The 24641-nt window shown below is 44.0% G+C and overlaps 2 protein-coding genes across 2 annotated transcripts in view; one reads left to right on the forward strand and one right to left on the reverse strand.

Annotated features, from left to right (window-relative positions):
• Nucleotides 1–18677, reverse strand: part of LOC135100034 (Krueppel-like factor luna) — a 56311-nt gene extending 37634 nt beyond the window's left edge. The window contains 1 exon segment of the mRNA XM_064002885.1: nt 17730–18677. Within this exon segment, the coding sequence (XP_063858955.1) occupies nt 17730–18630 (901 nt within the window). The 5' untranslated portion in view covers nt 18631–18677.
• The window catches only part of LOC135100152 (uncharacterized), a 439946-nt gene that overhangs the window by 136419 nt on the left and 278886 nt on the right, over nt 1–24641 (forward strand). The window lies entirely within an intron of this gene.

Consider the following 24641-nt stretch of genomic DNA (forward strand, 5'->3'; position numbering starts at 1 on the left):
TAAGTAACTTTCCTGCCTCCCGTAGTTAAAAAGAGTGTAATTACATTTTTTTGAGTTGGAAACTTTAAACCGATGACTTAGTAAGAAGATGGTCGTGTAAATGAGTCTTCCTGCGACGAGAGTAAAGAGGTGGCAGTGTTTAAGTTCTTTAGCACGTGTTTTTTTTTTTTTTTTACTTTAATGCTTTGTACGAGTGATCGATTATAACTTGAAGATTCAATTCCATTCACGTTTATTAATTTACCTATTTATTTGATTATTTATTTTCTTCACACACACACACACACACACACACACACACACACACACACACACACACACACACACACACACACACAGAGAGAGAGAGAGAGAGAGAGAGAGAGAGAGAGAGAGAGGCGGGGAAAAAAAGTAAGGATAATGAGGAGCCATTTCATTTGATTTCGCTAACTTGGTCTGAGTCTCGCTAAGCGCGCCTCAGCAAACAAAGTTACCCTCACAAACACGAGTGACCGGTACTGCCTTGGACTGCCCCATAAGAAAAGTTTCCCTTTCCCTTCCCCAAATAACAGGCCGCTCATCTCATTACCACCTCCAAAGCGCGGGGCGTTAGCTTCATTCCAGCGCACGATTTGATGTTTGTTTCTTTTTTAACATATTTTAGTTTACTGTTGGTTATATGTAGATTTCGACTTCACTTATTTTTTTCGTATTGTGTGATTTTTTTTTCTACAGAACCCATTTAATTAAAGTATGATCTCATCCTTTATTTTGTTTTTCTATTCACTAACTCGATTTCACTCAAGTTACTATGCCTCACTAAAACCAACCCGCCGCCCCATCCTCTCTTTGCTTCATTCAGACGTTGAGTACACATATGGACACACATACGGACTTACATCGGCATTGCAAACCTACTACACAGCCGCCCACGAAAGCGGGCAGATCAGATATATATTTAGGAGCACTTCGGGTCCTGTTTTTTTTTTTCTTCTTTTTTTTTCTTTTCGCCTCACAACGCATCGACTCTTCCCAAAGTTAACACTCGGGTCGTCCCCTTCGGCAGCGTCCCTAGAGGTGAGCACTGCAGGTGAGGGGCGGCTGGCGCATGTGGGGCCCGTGATCCGCTTACCCAGACTAATCGCCAGTAAACCCGAGTGCCGTTCGCTAAAAATCTTCAAACTGGAGCTTAAATTGGCATCACTGTAATGCACCCGGCAGCAGACGCATCCATGTTTTATTGGTTCGGACGCGCCCTTGGCTAAGCTCTCTTCCATTTGGACGCAGGTGTGAGTAGGGAGAGTGGGAGAGAGGAAGCAGGGAGGGGGAAGGGAAAAGAGGAAGCCGAGAGGGGTAAGAGGGGAGGGTTCGTGTCTGTATACAGAGGTTTGTTTACGGGAAGGAAGATTATACATATACATACTTGTACGTGAACTTTGCTCCTGTTTTGAGAGAGTGTAACACCTGACACTCCTGCCTCGGGAGTCTGCAAGTGTTGCTATTCCTTCGCTAGCATTAAGCCTTGAGAGCTAATTGATAGTTAATGGCAGCACCAGCAAAAATGTACTAGCCGAAGAATCCCTTGCAAGATAATAAAACTAAGACAAACATAGATCACAATCTCTCTTGAAAGCAAGCAGTGAGGCGGAGATGAACAAGCAAACGTTTCTGATCATTAACTTGTGTAGGAGTAAACACATTTGGGAACTCTACCCAAGAACACACAGCATCCCAGGGAGGCGTTGTGCTCGCCCGCAAGCGCTTCTCCAACATGAAAGAATAAAGGATGAAGCCAAGAAAAGCTGCGCTAATAGTAAAACATGAGCAGGAAAATATACAGTGAAAATGATCTTTTTTTGTAGACACGAGTACACACACGAACATATGCGGCAGCGACAAAGGCCATAATGTTCATCATAGGATTACAAATTCCACCCTTACTGCTTACGAGGAGCGCCGCCGTGACTGTGAATTATGACGCACAGAGCAGCCATAAATCCCTGTTTGTGCGTCTTTTATGCGGGTGTACTTGGTGTGTAACTTTGTACATGTTTGTCGAGGCGCACAATCACCACTAAATAGTCGTGTGTCGGAACAAAAACATTGCACCAAGTGGAGCAAAGCGTTCTCCCAGCCCCCAGAAAAGCCTGATCCTCAGTCGTGGCTTCATTACATCTGCACGCGGCCTGAAATACCCCGGGGTGGAGCATGTGGCCCGAGTATATCGTGAGCATATTTCTAGCGGCGAGCATTAGCATACACCATGCCGGGGGTTCCGCCTCCCCCTCCTCCTGGGCCCCGCCGGCTGAGGCTCAACTTGTGTCTGAAATCGCAAAATAAACCCACTCCATTCAAAGATATTTCATTGGGAACAGAAGGTTTTCTTATTTACCTTAAAAGTGCGTACCGTGTGTGTGTGTGTGTGTGTGTGTGTGTGTGTGTGTGTGCGCACGTAGGGATAAAAGAGGATGTATCTTGAGGTAGGACTGTTTTACTCTTCATTTGTGGATTGCTCCCCTTTCGCTACTATTTTTTATCGTGAAGTCAAGGGCAAAATTCTTGTTTTTCCCCATGGTGTTCATTAACAAGCGCCCATAAAGTGTGAAATGAAAGCTAGCGATAGTGCACGTGTTCCAGCCAAGTTATTAAAGCGTACGAATTTGGGCCAGTAAGTCAGCAGGCAAAAGGTCATCGATTGTCCCGCTTGAACAAAAAAAAAAAAAAAAAGAAGAAAAAAACTTCTGAAACCGATTTTTTGGTGGCGTCTTGCTATCCCACGAGCCTCAGGTACTGTTTTAAAGGGCATATTAGTGTTAAGTAAATGACAGTAATATAACAAACATATGAACAATTAGCTGATGAATGTTTAGTTTTGATATGTATACAAGAATGGCTTCACCCTTCAACTGACGTACCTCTAAATTAACATTGCACATTTACTTTATTTTCAGTATATATTATTTATTCTCTCTTTGGTGTATTCACGACTCTCTTCGTCTCTCACCCCCTCCGTCACTCCCTCGTTTGTCTGCTTCTTCTGCCTCTTCCCGCCTCTCATACTCTCCCTCACTCCTTCCCTTCATCTTACACTTTCTCTTGAACTCTTTTCACTTTTCATTGATTTCTTTCTTCTTTGCCGGTTTGCTCATTTTTCTCTCATCTGCTTCCATCGTGTACCTCCCTCCCTTCTTCCTTCTTCTCCTCCTCCTTCATCTACTTGTCTCTCTGCCGCCCCCTCCTTCCTCCTTGGCAGCGAGCATCCCTCCCGTTGTGTTCAAGTAATTACTTAGGCTGTTAAATGGTGCCAGTTAGTCACTTACAGCGCCCCTCTCCTCCATTGTTCCGACTCGGCTTTTTGTTCCACTCATATTGTTCTCAGTGTCGCTTGGACCTTTTACAGTCTTCTCTCTCTCTCTCTCTCTCTCTCTCTCTCTCTCTCTCTCTCTCTCTCTCTCTCTCTCTCTCTCTCTCTCTCTCTCTCTCAAAGTAATTAAGAAAACAAACGTTACAATCGATGTATTTATGTATACTTATATTATATTTTCTTCAATATATTTTCACTATCTACTCTCCATAGCGCGGCCTTCACACCATTTCTGGTCCTCCTTAGTAATGATACGAACACACACAGGAGACTCTGAACCACGAAGCGCTTGGTTTATCGTCGTGGCGTAGAAACTGATGTCCGTGTCCCACTTGTAGACAATAGGTACATACGTGGATGGTGGAGCTGTGACCTTGCACTTCAACAATTGTGTGTGTGTGTCTGTGTGTCTGTGTGTGTGTGTGTGTGTGTGTGTGTGTGTGTGTGTGTGTGTGTGTGTGTGTTGATAAACGAATATATCAATACGTTGAAAATGTAAATATTTAGACTATAATTTAGACAAAAAAAAAATGTAGTAATGTATCATGCATAGCTTAACGTAATTAACTATGTGTCTGAGATGCAGCCGTGTGTTGCATGTTATCACTTAAGGTCATCCTTTGCTGGTGCCTATTCAAGTTGTTTACGCTCTGTTGGCCTCTTTGCTACACCCTATCTTGTTTCCAGATTACTTATTAATGGTGCAGATTTGTATAAATGTTTTTACTTTTAAGTCTTTTATCTTTTAGAAATGTGGACAAAAAATGTTCAAATATAATTTTGTTAATATATGGGTTCCTTGTCATTGTTGTCTTGTATCTCAAGGGGTACAAATGTAGAAGGAAAATTTACCTTACGTGCTTTCCGAAAAAAAAAAAAAAATCAAAGGAAAGAGTTTTTAAGTCTTAAGGTTAGTTTAAACATTTCAAACACTTTAATTTGCTTGTCATTTATACATATAGTTTGAGAGTCAATAAATAATGTTGGCAAACAGCCCTTAATAAGCAGAGCTTCATGGGCGAGTTTAGATACTGAAGTATCGTGGTTGTCCACTTCGTAACAGTTCAACTTGTGGAAAGGTGAAAGAAAATGGAGATTATCTGTGAAGAAAGTGAAAAGTGAAAATATCGATATACCTTCCCTTTAACGAACATGACTTCATGGCAGGAAACATCTGAGCGATGAAGCGACTGGCTGATTTGTAAATGATCTTTGAGTGCCACCTCCCATGACTGCTTCATCTATGAAACCTGAAAGCTGTCAGAACATGATGCCTCTTTGTCGTCCTTGTGTGAAGTCTTACCTCTCCTGGGAAGCCGAGTGCAATTTTTAGTTCCCCCTACACATTGTTCCTTGATATTTACGAGTCAAGGTTTTGACTGGTAGTTGTATTCCTTAGTAACTTCATTAAATCTGTTTTGGACTTCAGCATGAAGATTTCCAGCTGGCAACGGGCGTCGTTTGCTCCTGTCCCATGTCCAGGCTGATGCAGGGCCGGTGCCACGACACCACTGATTGTCATTTGTTGCTTTGCTTGTCACTGATACACGCCACATTATCTTACTAACAGTTTGGCTTCCTTCTCGTTGTATGATTCATATAATCACGTTTTAGCTTTAATTTCTAAACATGTAAACAGTTTTTTCTTTCTTTTTTTGTCTAACATATACCATTGCTTAGCTAGCTTTTTTTTCGCAGATCTATTATTGCAACACTTGGATTTCTGTCTGCAGCGATATATCGCCTCCAGGCAGGCAATTTTATCGATCGCAGCAAGCCAGTTAGACAAATCTGCACAACCAAATTACCAAGCTTGGATCGTTCATTCCATTTGGAAGTTTTCACAGTAATTTTTTTTTCCTGACGGCTCAAATCATGTGCTGAGCTGATTTTTGAGCGTTCGTTCTAGACGGCGCACGCTTTGGCAGTTTCCTGCAGTATTTTATATTTGATTATCATTATTTATTGCACATTACATTATATCAGGTTTAACAGCAAGCCATTTATTAAGCGACATTGTGATGTTATGTCGTGATGGCTACATAAGTCTCACAAAAACATGTTCAATTTTTTTTGTTTCATGCTGAATTCAGATTGAAGATGAGAACTATTGACAAAATAACCATCCAGTTCCATTACATTTTTATAAACAAAATGATGTAGATATGCTCGCCAGTGTTGAGTGGTGTGCGACACAACGAGATTTGCCTATATATAGCAACAACAGTTCTATCTGCAGCTGTTAGTAAAGTTGGTGTATGAAAAGGGAAACATATACTTAAGAAAGGATATGGCAGTATGTGTAATTCATCATGTACGTATTTGTTACCGTTTTCTTTGTGTGAATAATGGGCGAAGCTTATATTGTCAAGGTCTCTCAGCAATGGAACACCTAATTTGGGCGCGGCAGTAGTACGTGACGGTTGAGAATTGTTAAAGGGACCTGGCCGCCAGCACGGAGCTGAGGCGGTGGAGGAGCAGGTGAAGCCACACTAGCAAACCTGCAGAACATAACTTAGTGAACATGTGTAATGCTTGACAATCTGTAAGGATATAATATTTTTTTTACTCTTACTCTTAATGTCCCACTTGGACTCGGCCACCAAGAGACTCGTCCACGCCTTGATGCGCGCCACGTCAAGGCTGAACAGCGATCCACCGACTTCCGAGCCATCTGGAGACAATAGTCTCGTCCAGGGGCCCGATGCAGAGGGCAGTTTGCCAAAGGCGGCGGAAGGCGATAGTTCCTCACCTAAGACTATGGTGTCGACGTATCGTAAAGAATTAAGTCTTCTTATAAGAATGATCCACTGGAGACACATGAACAACGATCTTCATGCTACATCCTCTGAAGTCAGCCTGAAGCTATGGCGGCGCCTGCTGTTTCTTGTGTTAGCAATGGTGGTGGTCGCTGTAGCGTGGTGGTACTACAGGTCCTATCAAACTTGATTAACTTTTATCTATATTTTGTAACTCCCTATCATTTCCATATAGTATGGGCTACGATCTGGCCACACACTGCGGCGGCATTTTCCCTTCGTGCTGTAAAAGACGACTGAAAAGTTACGAAGCGAGGGAACAGGGGACACCTCAGTATTGTTTTATTCCTACAGTGATGCCCTGTCTAGGTAATTTTCATTATGCAGGGGGTCATCCTGATACATTAGGAATAAGCAGTTTTGTTTCTCTCTCTCTCTCTCTCTCTCTCTCTCTCTCTCTCTCTCTCTCTCTCTCTCTCTCTCTCTCTCTCTCTCTCTCTCTCTCTCTCTCTTTCTCTGCATTCACTTGTCAAATACTGACTGATGAAATATGAAGAGAAGATAGATCCATTTATAGAATCATATAATATTACTCCAGCACGCTTATAAATCCTACTTACATACATTAGATTAGACAAATGATTTAGATAGCAGTCAACGGCAACTACATTCCCGAACTGGCGAAGCCTTCCTCTAAGACCTCCACTCGAGAGGAACAGGAAGAAGGGGGAAGCGAATATCTTTTTTTCGGAAGTAATGGAAAGAAAGTAAAATGTATGCGAGGGAAAAATGGGAAATAAAGAGGAAAGGCAGCAAAAGTTGGCGAGGTGCGGCTGGGGACCATTACCCGCGCAATTAACGAGGGATGTTATAGCGTAACGAAGCGGGGATTTTTGCGGCGATAGTAAGACGAGGTGGGTCCCGGCAGAGAAATCCTCCTTGCTCCGCCACTACAGGCCGCGGTGGGGAAAGAAGCAGCTTTACCAAGGGGGCTCCTTCCGTGGAATCTTTTCTTCTTGATTATAGAGATCGTCCGTGAGTTGTTTCGTGTTTCCGTTGCATTTTGTATTTGTTTTAATTACTTTCATTTTAGAAGAAGAATCAGAAGAAAAGAAGAAAAGGAGGAGGAGAAGGAAGAGGAGGAGCAAGGAGAAGGAGGAGAAGAATGAGGAAAAAGAGGTGATTTTTTTTTTCTTTAGAGAAAGTGTTGAAAGAGAATAAGAACAATAAAGACCGTAACAATAACATCACTGAAGGAGAAAATGAATGACTGAAAAATCACACAAGTTAGCGCAAAGGAAGACTTACTTGTGATATTATTATTATCATTATTATTATTATTATTATTATTATTATTATTATTATTAGTAGTAGTAGTAGTAGTAGTAGTAGTAGTAGTAGTAGTAGCAGTAGTAGTAGTATTGACTGATATTGTTCTGGGACAAGGAGCTGGTTTTCCGTGCAAGGATAAGAGAGAGGAGGACAAATACGAGGGAAAGGACGAGGAAAGCCAAGGGCACTGGATGGCAATAGAGGAGTCCCTGTATCGGAGGGTTGCAAGGGCGGGAATCAAACATTAACGGTGGCACTATTACATAATATAAAGGGGGAGCTTCACCCTTGTGTCTGTGGGACGTACAGCAGCACATATGGCCGCTGTCCCCTCCACTAAATCTTCCCTCTCTAGCTTGCGTTCATATATTTACCATTTTAAAAGCATATGTTCACTTTGTTGGAAATCGATTGAAATTATGCTGGAGAGAAAAGAAAGGTGATATATATATTTTTTTTTTTGTGCGTTAGAATTAATTGTAATGTTCGGTTATGTCATCATCATCATCATCATTATTATCACCATCATCACCATCATCATCATAATCATCATAGCAGTACTCCATGGAAGATAACATGGAATTTGATGATAAAAGGGGAGATGCATTTTTTTTTTTTTTTTTGTAACTTTTCCGTTGGTGGTAATGGTGGTGGTGGTGGTGGTGAAAGTGGTGGTGGCAGTGGCGGTGATAGTGGTGGTGGGTGGATGGGTGCATGGAATATCAGATGAACGCAAACTGTAGAGAGAAAGTGTTGCAGTTTTAAGCCTTGAAGCAAACCTAAAGAAAGGGAATAAGACCAAGACGAAGACAATGAGAGAGAGAGAGAGAGAGAGAGAGAGAGAGAGAGAGAGAGAGAGAGAGAGAGACGTCCTGCAGGGATCGAGGGGCTTCACAGAGGATTATCAAAGTTACAGTGTTTAGACAGATGGGCACTGAGGCGGGACGGGACCGGGGAGAGCTGCACCACCACCACCACCACCACTACTACCACTACTGCCTACACAGCGATAGTGTTTCTTCAGTTTATTTTATAATTCACACTGATAATATCCACTAACTTTACGAAATTAAAGTTCTTGTTACTTTTATACTGTAAACTGATTTTTTTTATTTGATTATAGATGAAGTAGAAGAGACTACTTATTCTACACTACCTATATTACTACTACTACTACTACTAATGTTGCTAATGCTCCTACTGTTGGTGATGGAACTGCTACTACTATTTCTATTACCATAAATTAAGTTTCTTACCCTAAAATTATTGTTGTGTTCGAACATAATGTGTGTGGCACCGTGCGTATGTTTGTATGTATGTGTGTGGGGGAGAGGGGGAGGCGCCAGGATACCACGCTGTGCAGTAATACGTAAATTCATGCTCGGCAAACATGTATACCGAAAATTATAATGTGTATCGAAAAAAATGATCCAACTACGGCTAATTATACGGTAAATTGTTGGCTTTTATCCGCCGCGATACGATACCACATATACAATGAGCCATTAACAGAGAGGTGTTGTTATTACCGCTTTGGCTGCTGATGGTGTTGTTTTCCTGTGGTTGTTATTGTTGTTGTTGTTTTTGCGGTTGCTGTTGTTGTTGTTGTTGGTGGTGGTGGTGGTGGTGGTAGTGATGGTGATGGTGGTGATGTTGGTACTACTACTACTACTACTATTACTTGTGCTACTACTTCAGCATCTAATTCAAATTCAACACCATCTTCAAAACAGAAAATACAGCATCACCACCATCAACAACAACAACAACAACAACAACAACAACAACAACAACAACCCTTTCCCTCCCTACAACAACAGGCAGGTTACAGTGGTGGGGAGAGCAAAACAGCTCGTCGGCGGAAAACATCCCATCCCCACGTTAGACACTAAACCAGGGGCGCCGGTGGGGGAGGAGGAGCAATAGAGGGGGACTGGGAAAGAGAGGGAGATGGGTGTGTTCAGCGGCGGTGCGTGGGGGAGGGAGAGAGGTTGGTGGTGCAAGTATGGTTGTCTAGTTACATCGCCACCCACACAACAGTAACGGAGAGGGGCTGGCTGGTTGGCTGGTTGGTTGGCTGGCTGGCTGCTTCCTTGCTGGCTGGCTGCTTGTACATGAATGGTCTGCGCCACTGCAATGCACTTCATGTTGTTATTTGCCTCTGTTTGCACACCACCACCGAGCCACAGACCTTGCATCTCATTTATTTTATTTTATTTATTTATTCTAATTTTTTTAGGTGTTTTTTTTTTCTTTCTCTCTCCCTTTTTTTTCTTGTTTTCTTTCATCTTTCTTCTTGTTCTTTTTTTTTTAGGTTTTATTTATTCAGCGTTCTTCTGTTCTGGTTTATTTACTTATTTATTTTTACTTTTTTGGGGGGTGTTTTGTTTGTCTTTTCTCACTGTTATATGTTTGCATCACTGATTTCTGTTTAGTGTGTTATTTTTTCTTTTTTTTTGTTGCCGTTGATGATGTTGTTGTTGTTGTTGTTGTTGTTGTTGTTGTTGTTGTTATCGTTATCATTATCAATATCATTATTATCATCATTATTATAGTACTACTACTGTTAATGTTCTGGTTGATGTTAACGTGCAAATTGTAATACTTAGGTTGAGAGAGAGAGAGAGAGAGAGAGAGAGAGAGAGAGAGAGAGAGAGAGAGAGAGAGAGAGAGAGAAAGCGGTAGGTAGTTACATGCACAAGGACGGTGAGAGGAAACGTTTAACAGGAGACATAACGCTCTGCAGCAGGAATCCATCCCGAGCCTCCCAGCATGCAGTCAGTCGTGTTGTCAGGATTCTTACTGCGCCTTGTTATTTATGCTCATGTCATGTAAATGCACCAGGCACTGACACGCACTAAACTAAGCGAGGTACCCGGAAGTGGCGAGTGCGGGGAAGACAGGCTGAGTGTTGAGCTGGCGCCAGACTTACAACTGCTATAGCCAGGGAGACGATTACCACACACACACACACACACACATGCACACACGCACACACATGCACACAGACGCTCTTCAGAAGGGTGGCAGACCAGAATTTGAATTTATCTTACAAATATTTATGTATAATTTAGCGTCGAACTCTGAGGAATATTAATTGATATGGACCTTGTCACTTAAAGTATATAATTTCGTTACTCAGAAATGTATTTTAATGGTTGATTGCCTTTCGCGTCAGTTATTATTTATGGTGCTATTAACTACAGCTGTTAAAATAATCTTCAATATGCGTGGACGTTTCTATCGGGAAGATCATTTATTTTTTCCTCACAAAGGGTTGGACACAAAAATGCAGTTTATAAAGAAATCATCAAGTGAAGGATTTCATTAAAAGTAGAAAGAAAATCGAGCCAAGTTTCAGAAGATTAAGATGAAGTAATAATATTATTCTCTGCTGCATAGACTTAATTAGGATTAACTGTGAATGAAAATGGGCGTTAGAAGTTAATTACCAGAGAGAGAGAGAGAGAGAGAGAGAGAGAGAGAGAGAGAGAGAGAGAGAGAGAGAATTGAAGGGATGGGGTAACACTCGTACAAAGTTAGCCAGAGGGAGAGGGAGAGGGTCGGAGCGGGGGATGGTGGCGGTGGCTGGGGGTCAGACAGGTTGCTCATTTATCATAGTCTTTGAGGCAGAATTTGTAGCGTGCGTTATATTGTTCCCCGAGGTCCTGAGGGTGTCCTGAGTAATGCCCAAACTTACCCTCCCAGTCCCCTACTACTCTTGCACACGCGCCTCTACTGTACTCTGCTCTCCCTACTGCATCTCTCTCTCTCTCTCTCTCTCTCTCTCTCTCTCTCTCTCGCTGTACATCACTCCCCAACCCTTCTCTCTATCCCAGTCTCTCATTTTTTTTCATCTGTCTAGCTTGCTGTTCTTCTTTCTACGTCTCTCACTTCTCCGTTGTCTGCAGTTTTGTTTACATCTTTCTACTTTTGTATCCTTCATCTCTCTCTCTCTCTCTCTCTCTCTCTCTCTCTCTCTCTCTCTCTCTCTCTCTCTCTCTCTCTCTCGTCAACTCATGACGTTTTTTTTTTCCAAACTTCACGATTTTCTCTATTTCTACTGTTTCACCATATCGTTTTCTCTCCTTTTTCTTTTCCTACCTTATCCCATACTCTTTTTCAAGCCTCGTACCCTTCTTTTACACCTCCTCCTCGCCTCCTACTCCCCCCTCCTTATCGTCTCTTCCCCGTTTATTTGACTCTTTCACTCCTCTCCTGCCTTATCCCTTGCTATTTCGCAGAGCTCCATCGCTTTTCTTTTCTTTGTCTCCCTTTTTTGCTCTCTGTGAGTGCCCCTGTTCCTATTTTTCTTCTCCCTTCCTTATTCTCCACTCCCTATCTTTTCCTCGCTTCATCACCACCTCTCTCTCTCTCTCTCTCTCTCTCTCTCTCTCTCTCTCTCTCTCTCTCTCTCTCTCTCTCTCTCTCTCTCTCTCTCTCTCCAGTTTCCTGCATCAGCAAGGTGTCCAGAACTCATCCCCACACTTCTCCCTCACTATTTTCTGCTCCATTTGGTAAATCTGTGGTAGAACAAGTAAGTTTCTTCTGTGTATTTTTGTGCTTCCTAAGCCGCGTTCCTCTGCCTTCCTCCTCTCACGTGTCCCGGATAGGGTAGATACGAGTGTTAATGTGAGTTAATTATTGGATATTCAAATCAGTTTATTACTAGTACCAATATTTTTTTTTCACAACTTATAATGAGTTAAAATGAGACAGAAGACACAAGTTAATGAGTTGATGAGTGCGATTGGCTGTTGTTTATAGTAATTCTTAATATTTGGTTAAGGTATTTTTTCTCTTTGTGCGATAGGACAGCGAGTAAACACTTGAAGAAAGCGTGGTGAGGGAAGGAAGCCCTGAGCCAGGCAGCAGGCACCCCCTCGCCCTGCCTCAGCGGGACTCTCTATTGAAACTTTTTCCGGCTCTCCGGTTCCCCAAACGATCGTGCGTCTCTTTGATTTTTTTTTCTCCTTCAACAAATTTTCATCAGCCTCTCTCCCTCCCTCCAGCTGTGAACTGATACTCTCCCAGACGGGCGGCATAATGCTGTCCTGGCGCCGCTGAAACACTCAACACGCACGACTGAACACAAAGGCGAAAAAATCTCACAAAATACATTCAGAGAAAATGCACCGAGCTGGCACCCGAGCAACTCCTAAGACAGGTTCGTGAAATTGGCATTAAAACTTGTGTAGAAACGAGGGCCAGCCCCCATAAAAGCAGCTCCCCCGTGAGGCCCACTGACGCGCTCCTCCCCAACTTCTCCCCTTTTGATCAGCCTCGGGTTGGAAGAATTACCTCCTCATGCCCAATTGTAGCAAAAGTTATGTCATTGTAGATTTCCTCAACGTGTGGCCTCAAGCTTATTTGGAAAAGTATACTGGCTGTTGTTAGAGTATTGTTGATAGAGTATTGGTTTCTTTTCTCTTGGTGTGGCGCGCCCTGAACACCTTTCCTTTCGTCCACCTGTCACACCTCCCGTCTGCACCTCACCCCTCACTCCCTTTAGAAATTACACTCCACCCCTTCCTGCCACACACTACCACTCCCCTTCCTTACAACTGCCCTTCTGCATCTCCAACTCTCCCTCCTTTCTCCCTGCTACTCTTATTGCCCACTCCATCTCTCCCACCCTCCCTTCCTCCCACCCTCCGCTTGCCACAGTCCTCGCCGTCCCTCCCTCGCCTCCCTCTCGACGGTAACTAACAGCGCTGGGGTCACTGTGGTTATCGACACCCTGGTCAGGGCAGGCATTACTTTACTGCAGTATTGGTGCTCTCCTGTTTCGTTCCTCTCACCCAGCTGCTGACCTCCCGTGCTCCCCTTCCTCAGTACCTGCTTCACCTTACTCACCCCTTCCACTGCTTGCACGAGTGATGTATTTGTCTTCTGTTCATTTGGAGAGTTTCATTTTGGTTATTAATGGCCAAATATTTGTTTAAGACTGTTTTTATTTTCTTTATGAGCAATTCTCTCTCTCTCTCTCTCTCTCTCTCTCTCTCTCTCTCTCTCTCTCTCTCTCTCTCTCTCTCTCTCTCTCTCTCTCTCTCTTTCTCTGTAAAAGAAGTTCCTTTTAAAATCATTTCGAGTTAATTTCGGAAGTAGTGGGTTGGAATGGTACTCCTGAAAAGTTTTCAGCAGCTAATCGAGCTTTCCTCCTCCCGTGCAGTCAGCAGTCTTTCCCTCCTCCTCTTAAACCACGGCCCATCACGCCCTTCACCCGCCTCCCTCATCCTCTCTAACCAAAACTCCCGCCGTGGCCAGTGGTGGTCTCCGTCAGGAGGTCCCTTGCTTTACTCTCTCTCTCTCTCTCTCTCTCTCTCTCTCTCTCTCTCTCTCTCTCTCTCTCTCTCTCTCTCTCTCTCTCTCTCTCTCTCTCTCTCTCTCTCTCTCTCCCATATCATACATTATTTTACCATAATTTCCGTTTGACCCCTCGTGCTTTCCTCTCAGTCTCGTCTCTCGTCGTTAGGAGTCAACCCAATATAAGTTCATGTTTCAGCCTCTACCTTTAGATTCTTTGGCACTATTTTAATCTGCTCTTCTTGCATCTCATATTTAACTTTAGCTTCCTGTTTTTATTTATCGTAAAACTCATAATCTAATAAGTTAATAATTGTTTTTAATTATCGAAAGGCCGTACCTACTCACTTTTCCACTCGCCGATACATTTAGTCACGCTCATCCACCTAAACACACACACACACACACACACACACACACACAAATACACACATACGATAAGGGTAACATCTGTGCAGTTTTATACGCCTTTTTTTCTTTTCCATCTTTCTCCCCAGCTCCCTCCATCTCCGGCGCAGTCTTAATTAAGGATGTTTCCCTAGACACTGGAATGGGAGGGCAAATATAGAAGGATACACTTTCTTTGGCTCAGTTAAGTTAAATCAGCCTTTACCTCATCTGACTCCCGGCTAACACGTGTCAGTCGTAGTATTACCTGATTGAGCATCACGGAGCCCACACTTACCTTAAAACTGAATCTTGGGTGGCGGGTTGAGTGTTTGTGTTTGTCTAGTATTTAGTAGTGGTGTGTGTGTGTGTGTGTGTGTGTGTGTGTGTGTGTGTGTGTGTGTGTGTGTGTAGGGTTTTATATCAGAATCGTTTACCACATTATCCGGCAGAATTTGTTGAGGTATTCACGATGGACAAGAGACAACAGTGACGTATGGAGGTTGCGGTCGCCGTCCATAGGTGACCTCACTAAGAGTATTACTTTTTTTTTTTTTTTTTTTTCTTTTTTTTCACTCCATGATGTTAAGGATTATGGAGCGGTGGTGGTGGTGATGGCAAAAGCAGTAGCAGCAGCAGCAGCCGCAGCAGCAGCAGACTCAGCGGTAATGGATGGGACTCCCGGGCTTCAGGCGGTAAAATAGAGCCGGTCGTGGATCACCCATTTCACGGTGAAGTTAATTTAGCTTTTCAGGGGCACTTCGTCTCCCGCATCCCTTGGGTGGCGGCGCGCTGTGGGGCGCAAGACGGTAACGCGCCAACAATAAATGGCCGATGAGGAGACATTGTGATGAACACCAAAACACTCGACTTAAGCGGCAGCAATCAATCCTCTTAACCTTTGCCCGCGGTCGGTTACTTTTTGGGGTGTGAGTGGCGGAGGGGAGAGGGAGAAGGGTGTTGATCTGTCTGCCTGTCCATGTATGTATGTATGTATGTATGTATGCATCTGTCTCTATATCTATATATCTGTATATCTATATCTATCTGTCTGTCTGTCTGTCTGTCTGTCTGTCTGTCTATCTATCTATCTATCTATCTATCTATCTATCTATCTATCTATCTATCTATCTATCTATATATATATATATATATATATATATATATATATATATATATATATATATATATATATATATATATATATATATATATATATATATATATATATATATATATATATAAAGTCCATGTGTGTGTGTGTGTGTGTGTGTGTGTGTATCAGTTATCATTATGTCCACTACTTAATGTATCATGATCCAAACACTCGTATTTACAGCTTGCATCGCCTCCTCAGTGTACAAAAGAGTATACACATGTCCAAAAATAAGCAACACAAGCGCTCTAAAGTAAGACATCGTTGTTCAGCTGAGTCGCTTGGAGAACTACAAAGTCACCACGTAATAGCTACTTGGCGGAAAATTACTAAACTGTCCCCTAAGGTATGGATGTAGGAAGGCAATATATGACCGCTAGGGCGCAGCTCGTGGCTAAAAAAAATTCTACTCTGATACAAGTTTCCAACATAATACCATTACAGAGGAACATCAATTCAAGCCCGAAAGTCTTTGGCCAAGCGAGCAAAAATTAGGTCACCTCTTGAATTGATAGGCAATTGTCCGGACGGAAGGGGGATTTTGCTCCTTCCGGCTCCAGGGCATAAGGCTGCTAATACCGCTTCCAGGAGGGCCCCAGCTCACCCCTGCCGTCTGGTGCAGTAGAGAGGCACTTACCGCGATAATGTGTGTTATACCAGCAGTCCCTCTGTTCCCTAATTACCGTCGTAAGTACCATGAAAGACAGACCTGCGATTAGATGAACGTAAGGGATCGATGAAGTTGTTATAATCTGGACTTAGGTCGCCATTGTAGGCTTTATCGCGGCTGTCAGTACGGACGCTAATTGTATCTGCCAAGTGCAAACCCCAAGACGTTTGGCAATTACTCCCCGATCTGGCAATAACCCTCAAGAATCCAAACTCTAACGTGCAAAAAAAGCTGGTTAAATGAGTTTTGGTCTCGTCGATAGCACCGGCCTGGAACACGGCGCACCGGCACGTTTTTCGCCTCCCGCCTAAATACCTGCAGCGTTAATCATGATTATTTTATGGTGTCGTCGAGCATGAAGTGCACGTCGTTCAGGCTAATTTTTGAGGCCGTTCTTTACTGCCGTCGCGAGTGAGGCTAAAACAGTGAAGAACAGGAACGCCAAGCCGGTGAACGCGGCGACAGTAACTTATGGCCCGCACGCTGCACCCGGTAATTTAATGAGGTTCCTGGGCCGCTCCGAAGACGAAGGGAAAAATTCCAAAACTGGGTGGGGCAAAAACAGACGGGTTCCAACAGCCTTGAGACCCCCTGACAAGCAGACTAATTTTCCAGACCGTTAGTCTCGTGTCCGCCACAACTCATCTCCCTCGCTCCAGGACCTGGTCGGCGGAGGGGAGGGGAACAGCGCTCGACGGGGCCTGCCACCGCCAAAGGTTGTCTAATTAGGGTATAGGGGTCGAGGGACGCCGCGACTCGCTCCTTGGGAGGAAGCTGGAAAGGGGATCCGGAGGACTTACATGCTTCTGAACCACTTAAGTTGCCGGCGAGGCCCTTAAACTCCAGGACTTCGATTCAGGATGAGGCAATAATGGTAACTTAGCTAGAGACGCTGGAGTTGGGAAGCCTGGGAGGGAATGCACGGTAAAGGCTCCCCGCGGTAATGGCGGCAATACTTTAACAAACGCATCAAGCATATTAATAATGATAATCAAGGAGGCTGGAATCAAGTAATCCCATTCCAGGCACGCACGGGATTGCCAGGCTGACAGAATAATGGAAATTTATCTCATTTTGGATCCATACCGGAATCACAACTCGGCAGGGATGTCGGCTGTTCCGGGTAGTGCGAGGGGACCGACTCTCCCTCGATGCTGCTACGTAAAATGGATCGTCCGTCCCTCTCTTTACTGTGAACAGATTTTTGTCTGACGAGCAAGCAGGGGAAACTGATTTAGCAAACAACTGGGAATAACCAAACGCTTTTCATCCACCTGGAAAAGAGATTCTTCTTCGCTGTTCATATCCTCCAGAGAACGTGAATGTTCGGAGGGGGCGAATTATTTATTTGTATTATTTGTATTACATTTGCGGGGAGGAAATGCAGATCCGCGGGGCAACAGCAACAGGGAACCAAATTGTTAGTACCTCATCTAGTTGGATTTATTATTAACCCTGCACGTATGGCTGGTAATCGGAAATGGTGGTAATTTTTATGCGAGATAATGCACTCCCTGCTTTATGTTGTGCTGGTAATTGCATATCATTTTATTCCGTAAATTGTTGATAAATTACGTGGCGAAATAAAAAAAAATATCTCAAAGTGAAAAATAGCTAATAACTGAACCAGACAGTCGTTATTGCTCCTCGGCGGCGCACTCAGGGGAGCAAAACTGAAGCTTTTGGAATTGTCGGCTGCCGCGCCTGCTGTTAGATTAAAACGATACAAACACAATCAAGACATTACAGTTGAAAGACAAGATCGATAACACTTACCGGTGTGTGTGCGCTGATGGGCCTTGAGGTGCGAGGACTTGGTATAGACTTTCTTACAGCCAGGGAAGAGACATTTATGCACCCTGCGTTTGGCGTCTGGGGAAGTGTCTGCCGCCCGCGGGTGGACGCCCACCATGCCTCGAACGCCCAGTGTTAGATTACTGCTGTTGTTGTTGTTACTGGTCTTGAGGGGCAAGGAGGTGGTGAAGGAGATATACTTTGGCACTTGTGAGCGGGCATGAACCTTTAGGAGCGTAGGTGTGTGGGCGGTTGGCGACGTCTCCGGGGAGGAGGGTGGCGTCAAGGTGGCTATGTTGGGGGCTGACTTGGCAGCTAGGAGCTTCGCCGCACCGAAGAACGACGTGCTTGACGAGCGTCGCGCACCGGATTCAAGTCGCGCGTCCGTCGCCATATCTTCTGATGACGCCCAGGAGACTAGTGACCGACCGCGAGTGGGGCTCTGGGCACCCACACTGCTGGGGGCATCGAGGTCACCTTCCAAGGAGGCGAGGGAGGAGGCTGAGGAAGAAGAGGACACAGACACGGAGTCGAGCGATCGCTCTGAGCCACACAGGTCATCTTGACTCAGTGGGTCATCGAGGTCCTCTAATGGTTCGTCTTTGACAACTACATCGGCGTTGATGTGGTCTGTCTTCTCGCAGGTGTCGCGGTCATAATGTTCCCGCTTGATGTTGAATTCTGCGCTAAGGATTTCAGGTTTGACCTTCACCAGAAAGCGAGAGCTGCGGCCACCCTTGACGGGCCGACCCAGTTTGGTGTAGAAGCGCACCGGTTGTGCTTGAGAGTCGTGAGAAAACTCTTCGTAGAAAGCGTCGATATCGCAGCTACCAAGCTTTCGTCCTCCTTTTACCCGAGGCTCGTCCTTCAGGTAGCGATCCATCTCGTAGCAGTTCTGTAAAAAAAGAAAGTAATGTTACTGAAATGCGATTGTCAACCAATACCAAAATAAAGATGAGCTAGTGCAGCCGTTTCAGGACATGAAAAAGCCAGATTATTGTTTGATTTTAGTATTAGAACTTTATTCTCCTTCTTTTAAGAACCACTGGCCAAAAACAACAAAACAAAAAAATAAGGAAAGCCCATATATATATATATATATATATATATATATATATATATATATATATATATATATATATATATATATATATATATATATATATATATATATATATATATATATATATATATATATATAATCACACACACACACACACACACGCACGTATATGACGGGGATACATACATACATATATACATACATAGTTACATACATAGCATATAATATTTTCAGTGAAAGTGTGTATCATTGCATTGCGTGGAGCGATGCTTTCTGCATACAGAATAGTGACATTATCATGTTTTGCAGCGAGTCGGGATATGCGAACGTCAGTAAATGTCTGCATAATAAAAATATCCCTTAAAGCCCAAATATTAGTCAGCATCAAGGGAACGCGGCGTCAACAGACTCAAATGCTGCGGCAAACAGGCACAGGACAAATCTGGCCGAGAGCGAGGTGAAGCACCCGAGGCCACCCTTCCTTGTCACACCACGAGCGTGGCGCCGCGTGTAGTCTGCGTAGTGCTCCAAGGCGCTTCAGGTAGCAAGGGAGACGTGGATGAGGCGTGCAGGTTGATCCTGTTATAAGGTCCACGGCCTCTCTCTCTCTCTCTCTCTCTCTCTCTCTCTCTCTCTCTCTCTCTCTCTCTCTCTCTCTCTCTCTCTCTCTCTCTCTCTCTCTCTCAGGACCCACGCGGCCCTTAACCTGTCTCTTCGTATCGCGCTCACGAGACACACTTAACCCCGTCTATTTCGCCCTCCCTCTGACTCACGAGAGCCTTGTCGTCACCGCCTTTTGATCTGATGACATTTTGTATCATTGTGTTGACCCCGAGGCGGAGAGGAAGCCAGGGAAATAAGACTGAGCGAAGCTGAACGAAGAGACAAGGGTAGTAGGAGGAGGAAGAAGAAGAATAGGAGCTGAAAGAGCAGAAGTAGAGAAAGAGGGGAGGATAAAAAGGTGGAAAAGAATGAGGAAGAGGAGAAAGAAAAGAAGCAAAAAGCAGTAACTGGACGAGGACAGCAAGAGAATCATGGAAATAGGAAAGACCAGAGAGGAGGCGTAAAAGGAGGAGGAGGAGCGAGAGGAGGAGGAGGAGCGGGAGGAGGAGGAAGAGTGGAAGGAGGAGAAAGAGTGGGAGGAGCGGGAGGAGAAGGAGGAGGAGGAGGAGGAGGAAGAGGAAGAAGAGGAGGAGGAGGATATTTACATAATTGGAAGAGGTGTTTGGGAAGATAATGAGTGCAATATATATAAAGGCAATTTAAAAGTGTTGATGGAATTTCAGGATGGAGATGAAGAGGTAAACTTGGGAAGAAAGTACGCGCTCTAGGAAGACTTTAATGTAATTCCTCAGAGTAACAAAAAACAAGAGCAAATACAACTTCAGCGAGTAAATATGCACACGAGTAGTTAGGCGAATGAAAACCTTGAAATATATCGCGTCCACCAGTACAGGGAAGGAAAAGTGGAAGCCCTTACACCTTACCTAGAAGAGGAGGAGGAGCAGGAGTAATAGGAAGAGGAGGAGGAGGAGGAGTAAGGGGAGTAGGAGGAGGAAGAGGAAGAGGGGGTATATGTAGGAAGAGGAGGGGAAGGAATGGTAGGTGTAGAAGGAGGAGGAGGAGGAGGAGGTGGAAGAGGCAGGTGCAGGAGGAGGAGGAGGAGGAGGCAACTGTGTTTACCTTGGCGCTGGTCTGGTCTTAAGTGTTTACACGGAGTTTGCCTCTAGAGGCTCCGGATGTTCTCGGCAGCAGTGTAAATGTTGCTTGATTGCTTGAATGAGGGAAAGTGCTTGCATGTAGTGGCCGAGGGGCGTGTGTAATAGTTTGTGTTGTGCGCTTACCCGCGTGTAATTGTTTTTGTGGTGTGGCTCCCTTGTGTGCGAAATATAAATAACTTTTGTGTGTCTGTGTGTGTGTGTGTGTGTGTGTGGTGTGTACCTTGCCGTGCATGCTGATGTACTGCCCGAAACACCGTAAACAGGAACAGGAATGGGATAGACTACCACTTAATTTATCCTTATGATTCATATTTTCAAATTGGTCACGAGTTTAGGGAAGCGAATGTCTGTGCATTGATCCCCCTCATCTCGTTCCGCACGCATATAAAAAATTCATAACAGGTATCATGGTTTATTTTAGGCCACAGACCCTCGTGATCCGGTGGGCGAGGCATTGTATTGCTCTCATTCATTGGAAATAACTGTCGGCGAAGTTTCAATTTCCTGATGAAATACGCGTCGGCACTTTGACGTTGACTTCCCCCAGTGTCGTCATTGGCGGCGTGCATGGCCCTCAGAGTTTATCGCCGGCAACTCGCGTTGCGTTGAAAGCTCTTTTGGTCCTTTTCGTTTTCGTTTTCAGTGATACACAAGTGACCGTCAATAAAAAAAGTAACATGTATCTTCATTAATTGTAGTCGCATGATGTTCGTGTGAACTGAACAAGTACGTGAATTTATAACTAATCTTCTCTATACTGTTACAGAATTACATATCCTTTATCTGAGCATTAATAAGCACTTACCACTTCTTCAGGGCGCCTCTTCGTCATGGAGGGCGAACCCTTGAATCTGCTTGAGCACTATCTAAAGTAACTTTCCCTCGGGCGGCGCGGAGAAGCTGTCCGGTGCGATGTCAGCAATAGAGTTAACGTTAGTGGACAAAGGGATGGGATGGCCGATCGGAGCTGCTGTTGAGGGAGGCTGGTGGCAGGCCATAAACCTGACGGGCACACACACACACACACACACACACACACACACGTTGTTCAGAGAGAGCGAGTCACGACAGCCGTAGTTTAATGTTATAATGTTGTTCTGGAATTACTTTTTGGTGCTGAGAATTTACAGACCAAGAGAGAGAGAGAGAGAGAGAGAGAGAGAGAGAGAGAGAGAGAGAGAGAGAGAGAGAGAGAGAGAGAGAGAGTTTGACTGCTTGCCTGCCTGCCTGCCTGCTTACCCTCCATGAAGGATATGCAGCTGCTTGTCCTCCGCACCTTTGTTCCTTATTATTCCTGAGGGAGCGAACAACATTCCGGGCCGTGTGCCGTCACCTCCACGTTATTGTATTGTATGCCAGAGGTGAGATGTTTACCAGAGGGAAGAGGATGTTGGGGACACTAACACATTATGGCCACTTATTCCTGTGTGTGTGTGTGTGTGTGTGTGTGTGTGTGTGTGTGTGTGTGTGTGTGTGTGTGTGTGTGTGTGTGTGTGTGTGTGTGTGTGTGTGAAATTACTAGCTGATTTTACTTTCATGTTTTGTCTTAATCATAATGTTATTCAAAATTCAGTTTAATAATTGTATGCAAATACTGAAACAAAAATAAAGGAAGCACACAGACTAGACTAGACCAGACTTGACTAGAGAGAGAGAGAGAGAGAGAGAGAGAGAGAGAGAGAAAGAGGAGGAGGAGGAGAGGGAAGAAAAAGAGACGGTTCGCAAATCTCGGATGATTAAAAAGAGAGAAAAAAAAAAACATGAAATGGGATAGAGATGCCAGACGAGGAGCGAGAAGAAGAGAAAATGGGAAAAAAATAGTTGAAAAGGTTGAAAAAATTTAGACAAAGAAGACTACGAAAGAAGAGAAGAAAGAGGAAAATGAAGAAAGCAGAGGAGCTACAAGGAAAAGGAAGAGGTCGTGGAGGAATGAGAGAAGAGGAAGAGAATGATGGGAAAAATGAGAACTACAACGAAAAGAAAATGAATTATGAAGAGGAGGAGTAGAAAAGGAAGAGGAAATATGAGGAGGAAGAGGAAGAGCGCTTTAAGTATAAGAGGGAGGAAGAATATAAAAAAGAAGTTGCTTAAGAAGAGGAGAATAATGAAAAGGAGGAAAGATACAGGAAAAGTAAAGAAGCAAATAAAGAAGAGGAAAAGTGCAGAAGAAATATAGGAATGAAAAGAAGAAAGCGAGTTATGAGGAAAAGAAGATGGAGCAGAATGAGAAGTGGAAGAGGTGTAGGAGTAGAGGAGGGGGGGATGAAGAGCAGAGGGGGAGAGGAGATGTGGAGGTGGTGGACGAGTGAGGAGAGGCTGGGGTTCAGGTATCCACACAGGTAAGGAGGAAGAGGTACCTGTGACCTTGAAGCCTCGAACCTCACACCATTCTTGCACCGCCACCTGCTTACTCCCTTCCTTGCTTCCTTTCTCTATTATTCCTATCCTTCCTTTTTCCTTTTTCCTTTTTCCCTTCCTTCCTTTCATGCTTCCTTCCTCACTTCCTTTCCTTCTTTGCTTCTTCCCTTTTTCTCTTCTTTGCTTTCTTTCCTTACTTCATCACTCCTTTTCTTGCTTTCCTGCCTTCGTTCACTCATTCTTTTTTTCCTTAATATTTTTACCATCATTTTAACGTCCGCTTCTTTCTTATTTCTTCAAGCCTTTCCTTCCCTTCTTCTCTCTTTCCCTCCATTCCTTCTCTACCTCCATCCCCTCGTCCCTTGCCTTAATTACCTACCCTCGCCTTTCTCCTCTTTCTCTCCCCCTTCGTAAATCAAATTTCGCAATCCCTTCCTCTAAATCTTCTGGTACTGAATCGCCTTTACGCAATATAGCGGCCCCCGTGAAATAATACCCGCGTGAAGCTTCAATAAAACAATAAAACAACAAATGGATATGTTTTTTTTTAGACCATTTTTCATTAACACAACGACTCACTTTCAGAAAACAACGTGGAATATCTTTCCTTTTCCTTTGCGCGCACACACACACACACACACACACACACACACACACACGTTCATGCGCGCACACACACAATGCAATACAAAGGATATTTTCTTACAATATATTAAGTGTTGAAATATGATAAGTAACAAAGATATCACGATATATAACACTGTGGTTTTCTTTGTCTGTGTGTGTGTGTGTGTGTGTGTGTGTGTGTGTGTGTGTGTGTGTGTGTGTGTGTGTGTGTGTGTGTGTGTGTGTTTGTGCGCGCGCGCCTTGTCTGTATTCAAGCTAGATGACCATTTATTAAGATTTCTTTCTCCTTTGTATTTTGTATTTCCGTGTTTTGCAAGCTGACTAAAGAAGAGCTGACGAACAGAGACATTCATATAAAAGGAAAACTCAGAATGATCACCGCACTCTTTATCTTTCTTTATTCACTTCCCTTTACTCTCTTCAGTCGTTGCGTCCTCCACTTCTTTCCTCCTTTCCTTTGCTGTTCCTGTCACTTTACGTTCATTATTCATGATCACACTAAGACAAATAGAAAGACTTCTTTGTGATGAAGCTTCAGAAGGGCACAGACTGAGAGAGAGAGAGAGAGAGAGAGAGAGAGAGAGAGAGAGAGAGAGAGAGAGAGAGAGAGAGAGAGAGAGAGAGAGAGAGAGAGAGAGAGAGAGAGAGAGAGAGAGAGAGAGAGAGGTTTGGTGAATGGGTGAGGAGGAGACTGGAAAGACAGAGATAAGTGAAGAAGCCAATGTGGAAGTGTTAAGAGAAAATCTGAATGTGTGGAGGAGAGAGAACGAAACCTTATGAAAAGAGCTGTTGTTAGAGAGAGAGAGAGAGAGAGAGAGAGAGAGAGAGAGAGAGAGAGAGAGAGAGAGAGAGAGAGAGAGAGAGAGAGAGGGAGGGAGGGAAGGATGGAGGTGTGACGTCACCTCTCCATTCAACACAACACCTCATGATTTTTTTTTCTGTGTCAGCCAACATGTTTCTTGTCACACACACACACACACACGCACACACACTCTCTCTCTCTCTCTCTCTCTCTCTCTCTCTCTCTCTCTTGCTTACACCATTGCCTTAACCGAAAATTTTCCTGGTTTGCGTCATGAATACATGCATAACACTAATACTCTTCATAGACAAAGGAGGAAAAAA

Source organism: Scylla paramamosain, chromosome 4, assembly GCF_035594125.1.
Source record: "Scylla paramamosain isolate STU-SP2022 chromosome 4, ASM3559412v1, whole genome shotgun sequence".
Lineage (NCBI taxonomy): Eukaryota > Metazoa > Arthropoda > Malacostraca > Decapoda > Portunidae > Scylla > Scylla paramamosain.